Below are 12,877 nucleotides of genomic sequence, written 5' to 3'. Positions count from 1 at the left end.
AAATGACCACTAGAAGTCATGTCAACCTGTTTACAAAAGCCAGAAATGAGTTTCAAGTTTGTAAGAAGACAGCAATATCAAAATATGACATTATAACAATTCGAGCCGTGGGACGTTCATCTCTGTGGAGAGAAAGGGGTGTGTAACAATGCACTCCTTCATTTGGGGGTTGTACGATAGAGTTCTCTACGTGTTTCAAGGTGTGGGCTCGCCCCCTGATCATCAGGTCAATAAATAGTGCTCCCGTACCGACCGCGCCAACGAGACCAGCTCTACTTAGTACACCAGCATCCCGCGTAGAGAGCTCTAGTATAGCAGGCTCATCTTGGCAGCCCTATGAAACCCCCGGGAGATCGGCAATGGAGTGTATTTGGTCCTGAGTGGTGGCACGCACGGTGGGTCATGTTCTCCAACCAGTAGCCGAGTCGCCAAACCGGCATATACACCCTGAACATAAAGTACCCGTTCTATTGCGTCTGTTTGATTTTGATGAGTGTTTCTAAGAGACCAGAAGAAGGTTTATTTTTTTGACAATCTGTTCCTGACGTGGGTAGATAATGTACTTTGTCTACGCTAAAAGGAGTATAGTAGTGTTACGCGATGTGTAGGGGGTGTGTTGGAGGGGCAACCCCCACCCTGGTAGGCAGCTCACTTCAGCTCAGCTGTGAAACTGGCTGCGTCGCAAGTAGAACATCATGAAAATACGTGGAGCCTGGTCCTCCTTACTGTCAGATAAACGAACTTCTCGCCAGCTATGCAGTGATAAGTGTCGAGTGTCGGATCTGTCAGTTTAACTGGGGTGAGCGAGTATGCTGCTCAGGCGTCTAGTGCCGCTACTCTTGGTGTTAGTGCTGTTCGCGGTCTCCGGTTCGCGCCTTGATGACGGTAGTTTCACTTTAACTGATGTGCGATGTGATTTCGAAGAGGTGTGTGCATGGAGATGGAACTCTACCATTCCAAATGGTTTTATGTTGGTTACGGGACGGAATGTTAGTGAAACGCAAAAATCAAGACCAAGAGATTTCTCCGGACCCAACAAAGATGCCTCAAATGACAGTGATGGTAAGTTTACTATCTGCCACATTTCTTTTTCTCTCTTGAAGTACTACTACATGTTTTCTTTCCTTTGTGAAATTCTATTTCTTCGGTCATTAAATCTCAAGATTTCATTTTTACCTCCTGAATATGACCTGCCTGGGATAATCTACAACTTTCCGCCCTCACCCCTCATCCTCACCCTCACCGTCACCTTCACCCCTTTGCCGTTGGCATCCGCCCTTAAAAACAGCCTTGGTGGGAGCATTAGAGCTTGACACAGAAACAGTTTTGTTATTATTATTAATCTGAATTCTTTTCAATAATCAAATAACTTCTTGTCGCTTCATTTGTCGTGTCATTTTACCAAACTAGTTTTATTTTGCCCCATATTCCTCGTGCTATGCGCCTGACGTCCAACTGGTAGGGGATTCTTCCCTTTCACTCTCTTAAGCTTGTCATTTTTAATGGCCGCAGCTTGCCGATATACTGCTTACTCTTCTTTATAAAGGAAAAAAAGAACGATTTTAGTGTACCTGTAATCAAGTGCAGTAATAATTTTGCTTCGTTAATAGTTCTGCTGCTCGTTTTGGTGCGGACTGCCATTTCGGAGTACTCAGTTTCATAAATCAGCACGACGTAGATGAGTGGATGATTCCACAATGTGGCCTGGATCTGACCGCTCAAACATTTTCACGTAACACAAAATGTCTGGGGAATGTTTTACTTATTCCTCGTTTTATCTCCAATGTATTCATTTCAGTGCGAGGGCCAAAAATTAGGGTTACTGTTTGAAATTCTAATAATGAAACAAACTTGTAGTAGGAATTATGGCCATAATATGTTATCGTGGTTTCAATGGATTTGAAGATACATTTCGTAGCATATAGTCCACATTGACGTCAAGTTCAACGGTCAAGGAAAAGGATGTAATCTGTAGGTAATGAAAATGTCAGAACTTTCTAGATTTATCGGAGTCATTTAAAAAATTATGTGCAATTATTTATCAAACAGAGATTTTCCCCAACTGAAAAACAGAATTAATGCGTTTGTAAAAATTAATTTTTAACATTCTGGTCAGTTTTTCTCTTGAAATATATTTCGCTTTATAACTTCTGGACTGTCATTTAATCCATCGAGAGAGGCTGGTTTAAAATTTTTAACACTGTGCATTCTCAATTTTGAGCCATTTTAGTTAGTGAAAAGATAGTAAGTTAAATAAATACTCAAGCAAAATTTTATTTTTTGGAATGAATGTATAGTCTGTTATGATGTAAGAAGTACATACGTAAAAGTTTACAAATTATGTTTTGAAGGGAAAAAATATATCTTTTTCTGGCCTTTACTCAGTTACTTGGGGGTCGGCACTTAGCCCTGTTTTACGTCCAGATGCCCTTACTGACACCAATCCCGTATGGAGGAACGTATTAACTATTGGGTGGTTTGTAATGTGACGAAGTGAACAAAAACAAACCGATTGTTATATTTAAGGGTAGAGCATTATGGGTTTCGGCCATACGTTTGTGTATATACAGAAAATCTCACTGATAACCTGTGCCATTTTGTATTTGTGGTGTATTTCTCTAATTTTATTAGATCATGAATTGATAATTGATAATGAGAAACTTCACTGGAATTTTTCTGGAGTGAATATGCAGGCGCGGGGAAGATTACATTCAGTCGCCCGAATACAGCGTGACCTAGAATCGAACCACTGTACTATGGCATTTTAATTCTTTCCTAATAAGTAACTAACGACTGCATAGCTATGCATATAGGCTTAAAGAAAAGATGGAATTCCTAGTTACTGTTTGAAATATCTCAAAATAACTTTCATTTATTAAGAAATAGTCATCTTGGAGTACTTTTTCCTTAAGCTGAACTTCCTCACCTTTATAATAAGCGATTTTTGAAATATATTCTGTTTTCCAAAACTGATAATTGAGTAGTTTCCCTTTATATTTTTCTCCACCTACATAGTTAATATTAAAATATAAAGCCTCCGCCATGAATGCATTTTAAACTGTATCAACAACCAGCATTATCAATCACTGGACGAAACTACCCGTTTGGTTATCGCTGTCTTGGTAAGTCTACTTCGCCTCCCTTATTATTGATAACGTAAAGCCAACCGACCGACCGACCAACGCTATGGCCCTGATGATCCTTGGCCTATCAAGCGACCGCTGCTCAGCCGGAATGCCTGCAGATTATGATGTGGCGCGAGGTGAGGGCGACGGATCCTCTAGGTAGTTATTCTTAGTTCTCTAGACTAGGGTCGCTATCTCACAGTCAGATGCTTCTCAGTTATTCTCAAGTAGGCTAAGTGGACCTCGAACCAGCCATCCAGGTAAAAATACTTGATCTGGCCTAGAAATGAACCCAGGTCCTCCAGTTAAAAGGCAGGCTCACAACCCCTAGACAGAATTTCTACCTATATTGATGGAAGAGCATAATAATAATAATAATAATAATAATAATAATAATAATAATAATAATAATAATAATAATAATATCAAGATGTCCGATCGTTGTTCCTAGCTTGGAATCCTGGTCAGTAGCATGGAGCTTTTCATAACGTGAAGTCACACCTCAGTGGTTCGTATTTCAAGTAAATCTGTAGGCTTCGCAGGGTTATAACTTAGTAATATTCATCTGAATTTTGAAGTGTTATTGATCTTAAATGTGAATTTTATTCCTGAGGTCTTCTGTCTTGACACAGGATACATATGTCGATTCGTCATGGACTCTGAACTTGGTAACGTGGTATACCGACCACAAGGGCTGTAGGTGAGTCTGGCATTGCTTCCACTTTCATACGCCAGTCACCTTTCCTAACCGTCCTCGTTTAGGAAATCCTTCTTCTCTTCCGAGCTCAAAAGTATTAGGATTATCAGTATATCGTTTCTATGCCGTTCATAGCAGTTCTTTTCCTTTATTTGTCAGTAAATTCATTATTTGAAAGATTTGACCACTGAGTGAGTGGCTGCTCGCTTTGGATCACGTAGCTGTCATCTTGCATTCAGGCGATATCAGGTTCAAACCCCACTGTCGGCAGCTCTGAAGATGGTTTCCCGTGGTTTACCATTTTCGCACCAAGATAATGCTGGGACTGTAGCCTTTTCCTCTCCCACCTTCGAGACCATCTGTGTCGTTGCGATGTAAAACAAATCGTAAAAATGAATAAAGTCCGCCTCTGTGGTGTAGTGGCTGGTGTGATTAGCTACCACTCCCGTAGGCCCGGGTTCTATTCCGGCCTCTGCCACGAAATTTGAAAAGTGGTTTGAGGGCTGGAACGGGGTCCATTCGGCCCCGGGAGGTCAACTGAGTAGAGGGAAGTGGTTTTGATTCCCTCCTTACCCGCCCTCGAAATGGCTTTCCGTGGTTTCTCACTTCTCCTCCAGGCAAATGCTGGGATGGTACCTAACTTAAGGCCACGGCCGCTTCCTTCCTTCTTCCTTGTCTATCCCTTCCAACCTTTCAATCCCCCTACAAGACCCCAGTTCAGCATAGCGGGTGAGGCCACCCGAAGGAGGTAGTGGTACTCCTCGCCAGCTGTATACCTCGACCCAAAGTCTCACACTCCAGGACACTGCCCTTGAGGCGGTAGAGCTGGGATCCCTCGCTGAGTCCGAGGGAAAGTCCAACCCTGGAGAGTAAGCGGATTAAGAAGAAGAAATAAATAAATAAATAATGAAAATGAAAATCACAATCTGTTTCCAGTCATTAGACCGGATCAGGAATAGAATGGATCAAACCCCCATCTAGCGGCGAGGATATAATTTTCTTTTGTTAGTTGCTTTACGTCACACCGACACAGATAGGTCTTATGACGACGATGGGATAGGAAAGTGCTAGGAGTAGGAAAGAAACGGCCGTGGCCTGAATTAAGGTACAGCCCCATCATTTGCCTGATGTGAAAATGGGAAACCACGAAAAACCATCTTGAGGGTTGCCGACAGTGGGATTCGAACCCTTTATCTCCTGGATGGCAACTCGCCCGGTAGGATAGAAATTGTGCCGGCTGCCGAAACCTGTCACACTCCTCTGGGGCGGTGATTAATGACTGACATATGAAATGAAATTATATTGGAGAGTGTTGCTGAAATGCAAGATGACAGAGAAAACCAGAGTACCTGGAGAAAAACCCCCGCCTCCACTTTGTTCAGCTCAAATCTCACATGGAGTGATGGGTATTTGAACCCTGAACCCAGCCTGACCCACGGAGGCTAAATAAATAAATAAATAAATAAATAAATAAATAAATAAATAAATAAATAAATAAATAAATAAATTGACCACTTCATCTCTTATGCTATGATTAGAGTCAACAGACCACCTGGGATTACTTCTTGACGATTGCTGTATTTTTTGCACCTACCTCTTCACATAGCTTAGAGCAAAATGTTGCTTCCACGGAAGTCTCAGCCTCATTTATGGCTGTGACGGTAGGGAAGCTACTGAGGTATGGGTGGTGCTAAGTAATGACATTCAGAGTAGGACTACTACGTCTGCATACTTTGTTATGAAAGATGATACTCATAAAGTAAATCGTGTCTGGCTCAGTGAAACTACATCACTCCACATCTTGTTTAGTACGACTCATTGTGGCACTGCCATCGGTTATTGACGTTTCATTATAACCACGTAACTTTTGTTGGTGTCCACCTCTGTGGTGTAGTGGTTAGCGTGATTAGCTCCATCCCCGGAGGCCCGGGTTCGATTCCCGGCTCTGCCACGAAATTTGAAAAGTGGTACGAGGGCTGGAACGGGGTTCACTTAGCCTCGGGAGGTCAACTGAGTAGAGGTGAGTTCGATTCCCATCTTAGCCATCCTCGAAGTGGTTTTCCGTGGTTTCCCACTTCTCCAGCCGAATGCCTGGATGGTACCTTACTTAAGGCCACGGCCGTTTTCTTCCCTCTTCCTTGTCTATCTCTTCCAATCTTCCCATCCCCAACAAGGCCCCTGTTCAGCATAGCAGGTGAGGCCACCTGGGCGAGGTACTGGTCATCTTCCCCAGTTGTATCCCCGACCTAAAGTCTCACGCTCCAGGACACTGCCCTTGAGGCGGTAGAGGTGGGATCCCTCGCTGAGTCCGAGGGAAAAAGTAACCCTGGAGGGTAAACAGATTAAGAAGGAGAAGAACTTTTGATGATGGTATTTGAGGATCCAACCAGTCTGCGGGCTGAAGATCAGGCTGGGAATCGACCCCGAGCGACCGGGGCTGGCAGCTAATCACGCTAACTCCTACACCACAGAGGAAGAAGGTCTTCTTACTAGCTGAAATGATATTCACCTGCTACCTATACTCGTTTAGCACTAGGATACTCTTTCATTCCTTTCTTTCTTAATCTGCTTACCCTCCAGGGTTGGTTTTTCCTTCGGACTCAGCGAGGGATCTCACCTATACCGCCTCAAGGGCAGTGTCTGGAGCGTGAGACATTGGGTCGGGGATACAACTGGGGAGAATGACCAGTACCTCGCCCAGGTGGCCTCATCTGCTGTGCTGAACAGGGACCTTGTGGGGGGATGGGAAGTTTGGAACGGATAGACAAGGAAGAGGGAAGGAAGCGGACGTGGCCTTCAGTTAGGTACCATCCGGGCATTTGCCTGGAGGAGAAGTAGGAAACCACGGAAAACCACTTTCACTCAGTTGACCTCCCGAGGCTGAGTGGACCCCGTTCCAGCTCTCGTACCACTTTTCAAATTTTGTGGCAGAGCCGGGGATCGAACCCGGGCCTCCGGGGGGTGGCAGCTAGTCACACTAACCAGTACACCACAGAGGCGGACACCGGGATACTCAACATGAAAAATTGCGGTCATAGAATAAATAGAGTGATGCAAGAGAGAGTCCGGATAAACACGGCTGAACGATGACAGACAGAAGGAGGCGTGGCATAAAAGTCATTGTTTATGCGTTAAATACACATGTTCGTGTTCAGGGACGACTGGAGCATAACTTAATGCAATAAAATCGTTATTTGGATGGATTTCCACGGCTTAGTTCCCTTAAAATAAAGATGTTTCTACGAACGTGTTCTAAAGGATATCTCAACAAAATATCCGTGCGACTTGACATTTAAATGGAGGTTCAGCCTTTCGGTTTGGTGAATGTGTATCTCATTGAAAGGAAAAGAAGAAACTGGCCTGCAGGTGATGATAATTGTGATGTAACTTAAAAGTGCGTGTTAAGAAGGTAAATTTTAGCTGTAACATATAATAAAATATGATATGAAGGGAGTCATTATGGTGACATTATGGTGGTCATTATTATGCCACTGTCAGCACTTGAGGTGGTATAAACTAAATTTGTTTATTTTGTTCTCTCTCTCAGTCCAGTTCTGCGTAAGGTTGTAGTGGCATCACACTTTAATTCTGTTAACGGCCCGCCTCCACGAGTCTCTGTTGCGTGCATGGTGACTTGTTTGTCGTAGACTCATCCCGGCCAATCTCTTGGAACTGCTTCTTACATCGCGATGGTGCACGTCTTCTGGGTCTTCGGCCGTCGACTATATCTTCTGTGATTCATCCTTCTATTCTTTTGGTCTCCTGACAATGAGATGAAAGTATCTGGGTTGTCATTGGCTGATAAGGGCCGAGAAAGCCTTGTTGAGTTTTGAAAGATTAATTAGTCTGGTGTGTCGTTGAAGATATTCAGAATAATTTTCTCTTGCAACTATACTTTTAGAGCGTCAAATCCGGTGATCAGCCATCCACATCATTCAATATTCCGCTGGATAGGTCGCAAGATGGATGATAAAGAGTTCGCACAAGGGTGAGTTTCGAACCGATAGTGATACAGGTGTGTTTCCAAATGCAGATAAGTTTTGCTGTTGAATTTCTCGTTATCGCACTACGTGTACGGATCTCAGGCTTAGTCTCCGGTATTAGTGACAACGGATCCCAGGTACTGAAAGCGATTGACGATCTCCAAATCGACAATTCTTGTGGTGTGAGGCCTGTTGTTACTGAATCCGTTCACAATGAATCCAGTTCTAGAATGGGCTATTAGACATGGAGAGAATCCTCACTGTTTGGGTGTAGTCCCTGTCCATGAAAGGAGAGCATACACAGACGACATCGTTGTGATAAGTAGTGCCCGGATTAAAAAAAATGCATATTCGCATATGCAGATGCATATTTTGAACGTTAGTGCATATAAAGATATATTTTTCTCTTATGTGCGATCGATTATCTAAGATTTCTGAACGAAATAAAAAATCTAATGAACTCTGTATGTTGGCAACATGAGAAGCCTTCCCTGATCAAAGAAAAAGCTTTCAGTTTCGTAATACAAGCAGGTAGACGAATAATGACGCTTTTCACAATGGCTGTTTCCGTATTTCTGACATTCCTCTTTCATTCTTCTCACAGTAGCATCCCAAGGTTTCTTGAACAAGTGCGTTCATCTGTTAACTTGCCCTTCGTCTAATGCAGTGTTTCAATAGATTAAACTGTAAAAATGCCTAAAGGTTTTGCCAGAAGAATGTTCCGAGCAGTCATTGCCAGTGTTCAAGCATTACCCACTTACGTCTGTCGACGTAGAACGATCATTTTCAGCGTATAAATTAATTCTGGCCGACAACAGAAAGTTATTGACTCCTAAAACATTGAAAAACTACTGAAACCTACTGACATGCATCATTTTGCAAGGAATTAAACATGTTTATCAATTTAACACTGAGTTAAAATTAAATAATGCGCCTGGTAAGTGTATTTTGTTTTCTTTTAAGTGCATATTTACAACATTTTGAGCGCACATGCGCATGCATATTTTCGGAGTTTTTATTGCATGTGAATCCGGGCCCTAGTGATGAGCCAAGATAAGAGCTCAGTTGATGGTAGTTATCATGCAATAGGCTGCTAAGATTGAGAGTACTACAACTCAATGAAAATAAAATCAGGTACATGCTGAAGCCAAGATGCAACGGGCCACCGGAGACCACGATCCTTATACCAATATACTCAGAAGGTATCCCTGAACAACCTCCGAAAGTTTCGCGTTCGCGTTCACACTGTGTATAGATTTTTCCATTTATCTTTCCTGATAGCCTGTGGTGTAGTGGTTAGTGTGATTAGCTGCCACCCCCGGAGGTCCGGGTTCGATTCCCGGCTCTGCCACTACATTTGAAAAGTGGTACGAGGGCTGGAACGGGGTCCACTCAGCCTCGGGAGGTCAACTGAGTAGAGGTGGGCTCGATTCCCACCTCAGACATCCTGGAAGTGGTTTTCCGTGGTTTCCCACTTCTCCTCCAGGCAAATGCCGGGATGGTACCTAACTTAAGGCCACGGCCGCTTCCTTCCCACTTCCTTGTCTATCCCTTCCAATTTTCCCATCCCCCCACAAGGCCCCTGTTCAACATAACAGGTGAGGCCACTTGGGAGAGGTACTGGTCATCCTCCCCAGTTGTATCCCCAGACCCAGTGCCTGAAGCTCCAGGACACTGCCCTTGAGGCGGTAGAGGTGGGATGCCTCGCTGAGTCCGAGGAAGAAAGCGACCCTGGGGGGTAAACAGATTACGATACGGTACGAATAATAATAATAATAATAATAATAATAATAATAATAATAATAATAATAATAATAATAATAATAAAGCATAGGCTAATTCTATCGTTTTTACGTCCCACTAACTACTTTTTCGGAGACGCCAAGGTGTCGGAATTTAGTCCTGCAGGAGCTACTTTACGAGCCAGTAAATCTACCGACATGTGGCTGATGTATTGGTGCACCTTCAAATACCACAGGACTGAGCCAGGATCGAACCTGCTAAGTTGGATTCAGAAAGCCAGCGCCTCAACCTTCTGAGCCACTCAGTTTGACAAGCAACACTAAGAGGTCCAGGGGGAGTGAAACTCTGTAGTTGAGCTATTTCTTGTGACGCACCCAATTTATTATTAAAATTCCTCTCGTGAGTTCGTATTTTACTTTCACGTATTTCAAGCACTTGTGGGAATAGTGAGCTCTGAGCCGACGCCCCCACACTCAGATACACCACGCCCACTCGTTCAAGGGTAGTCTGTATTTCCATGACAAGTAGGTCAGAGGGAGGCATTTTGGCTAATTATAGTTTGTTTTAAAATCATTCGAGTGAACTGAACTTTTTGTAAATCAGAACGAGAATAAAGCGAAACGTATCAATGGTAATTCAGAGATGATTTTATAAACACTGTGTTGTTATAGTTGACTAATTTCTTAATGTCAACCCGTACTATGTTTATATTTTCATTTCTTTGTAACTATTTTAATACACATTTACTCTATTTGATATTCATGTGTTGGCATTTCCTTCACAGTTCCCATCAATCCGAAGAGTGTATGTGCCACATGTTTCAGAATATTTATTACCGTGCAAGTGCCTGCGTGGTTTGGGTTACGTAGCTATCAGCTTACATTTGGGAGATAGTGTGTTCGAACCCCACTATTGGCAGCCCTCAATGTCGTTTTCCGTGTAAATCTGTTTATTGTCCAGGGTTGGCTTTTCCCTCGGACTTAGCGAGGGATCCCACCTCTACCGCCTCAAGGGCAGTGTCCTGGAGCTTCAGACATCGGATCGGGGGATACAACTGGGGAGAATGATCAGTACCTCGCCCAGGCGGCCTCACCTGCTATACTGAACAGGGGCCTTGGTGGGGGATGGGAAGATTGGAAGGGGTAGACAAGGAAGAGGGAAGGAAGCGGCCGTGGCCTTAAGTTAGGTACCATCCCGGCATTTGCCTGGAGGAGAAGTGGGAAACCACGGGAAACCACTTACAGGATGGCTGAGGTTGAGGCCAGTTCGGCCTCCCGAGGCTGAGTGGACCCCGTTCCAGCCCTCGTACCACTTTTCAAATTTCGTGGCAGGGCCGGGAATCGAACCCGGGCCTCCGGGGGTGGCAGCTAATCACACTAACCACTACACCACGGAGGCGGACGGTTTCCCATTTTTACACCAGGCAAATGCTGGGGATGTACCTTAATTTTTTTGGCCAGTGGCTTTTCATCGCACCGACACAGATAGGTCTTATGGCGACGATGGGATAGGAAAAATCTAGGAGTTGAAAGGAAGAGGCCGTTGCCTTAATTAAGGTACAGCCCCAGCATTTGCCTAGTGTGAACAAGGGAAACCACGGAGAACCATATTCAGGGCTGCCGACAGTGGGATTCGAACCCACTATCTCCCCGATGCAAGCTCACAGCCGCGTGCTCCTAACCGCAAAAGTTCAGTGTCAATACGCGTGTTCCTGGTTTTCCTCTCTAAAATCTGGCAACCGTGGTTCGAAGAGAGCATTCTTACCGCAATAATTCCGCTGATACTACAGTGAAACCTGAACGCAACTGAATGTCATGGTACCACGTTTCTTTTCCGCTGGGCTCACATTTCCATTGAGAACAGGTAAACGTGACATAAGGTACCATACATAGTTCACGTATTGTATACTGCGGTTCTGCATAGCAGTCTGAAATGTTTTCTGGTCGTTTCAATGCATAGCGGACTGCTATATGTGATAACACTGTCTACTTTACCAATCTTTACACAAGAGAGGCACTACAATAAATTTCCTTTTCACTGCTTTTCATGTTCTCAAGGAAGTTTAATTACTCGAAACCATTAACATTTGTTAAAGTACTATAATTGATTTCTGGACTTATTGTAATGTGTAGGATTGTCAATATCCTTGCTTTTTCTTAAAGATTCAAAGAAATTCAATAAAATTTATAAACAATTAGACTCTCATTATTAATGAAAAATGACCCTAAAATATTATATTCCGCTGTATACTGATAAACAGTTTCCTTTTCCGCCCTGGCAGGTTCCGCCAAGTACAGGTACTTTTGTATATATTTTAGTGTTAGTCTCATGAGACCATGGCATATTTCTGTTAACACCAAGTTTCCGCTATGTGCAGGTTCCGTTGTAAACAGGTTTTCTCTGTAGCAAACTTTCTTTGCACAGTGCTTGGCTGGCGGGTGCTCTGGAACTCACGTTTTCGCATGTGACTTTTGTAGAAAATTTAATTTTAAGCATTCACGCTGATCTTGATAGCACTGACCATTTGCCCACTATTTTGGGTTTTGGTGCGTAAAACATGCCCAAGTTTAGGAAGCTAAATACCTACATATTACTGGCACAAATTTCAAGCGGTTAAGTACTGAACAATCAGAACAGACGTCGTTTGAACTGAAGATCTGAAATATATCTATACCAAATTTCAGCTCAGTTGTAGTTTTAGCGTGATTGAACGAAAAAGAAACAGGCACCATCTCGTTTTAGCCATGAAGATGTCGTTTTTGCAAAGAAGTTTTCAAATATATTTAAACAGTTCAATGTTTTGAGATATAAGAAAGTCATGCGACTTCTGGGGATCATTGTAAGTACCTAGGTGTTAATATAAGGAAAGATCTTCATTGGGGATCACATAAATATAATTGTAAATAAAAAGTACAGATTTCTGCACATGGTTATGAGGGTATTTAGGGATTGTAGTAAGGATGTAAAGGAGAGGGCATATAAGTCTCTGGTAAGACCCTAACTAGAGTATGCTTCCAGTGTATGGGACCCTCACCGGGATTACTTAATTCAAGAAATGGAAAAAATCCAAAGAAAAGCAGCTCGATTTGTTCCGGGTGATTTACGACAAAAGAGTAACGTTACAGAAATATTGCAAAGTTTGGGTTGGAAAGACTTGGAAGAAAGGAGACGAGCTGCTCGACTAAGTGGTATGTTCCGAGCTGTCAGTGGAGAGATGGCGTGGAATAACATCAGTAGATGAATAAGTTTGAGTGGTGTCCTTAAAAGTAGGAAAGATCACAATATGAAGATAAAGCTGGAATTCAAGAGGACATATTTGGGCAAATATT

The 12,877-nt window shown here is 43.2% G+C and overlaps 1 protein-coding gene across 5 annotated transcripts in view; it reads left to right on the top strand.

The window, feature by feature from the left end:
• Positions 1-374: 374 nt before the first annotated feature.
• Alk (Anaplastic lymphoma kinase) overlaps positions 375-12,877 on the top strand; it is a 730,031-nt gene continuing 717,528 nt past the window's right edge. For all 5 annotated transcript variants that reach the window (XM_067151542.2, XM_067151544.2, XM_067151543.2 and 2 more), the window contains exon 1: positions 375-1,062. In XM_067151542.2, coding sequence (XP_067007643.2) covers positions 810-1,062 — 253 coding nt within the window. In that variant the 5' untranslated portion in view covers positions 375-809. The remainder of the gene's footprint in view (positions 1,063-12,877) is intronic.

The sequence above is a fragment of the Anabrus simplex genome, chromosome 7, assembly GCF_040414725.1.
Source record: "Anabrus simplex isolate iqAnaSimp1 chromosome 7, ASM4041472v1, whole genome shotgun sequence".
Taxonomy (NCBI): Eukaryota; Metazoa; Arthropoda; class Insecta; order Orthoptera; family Tettigoniidae; genus Anabrus; species Anabrus simplex.
This window is presented reverse-complemented; position numbering and strand designations above follow the sequence as displayed.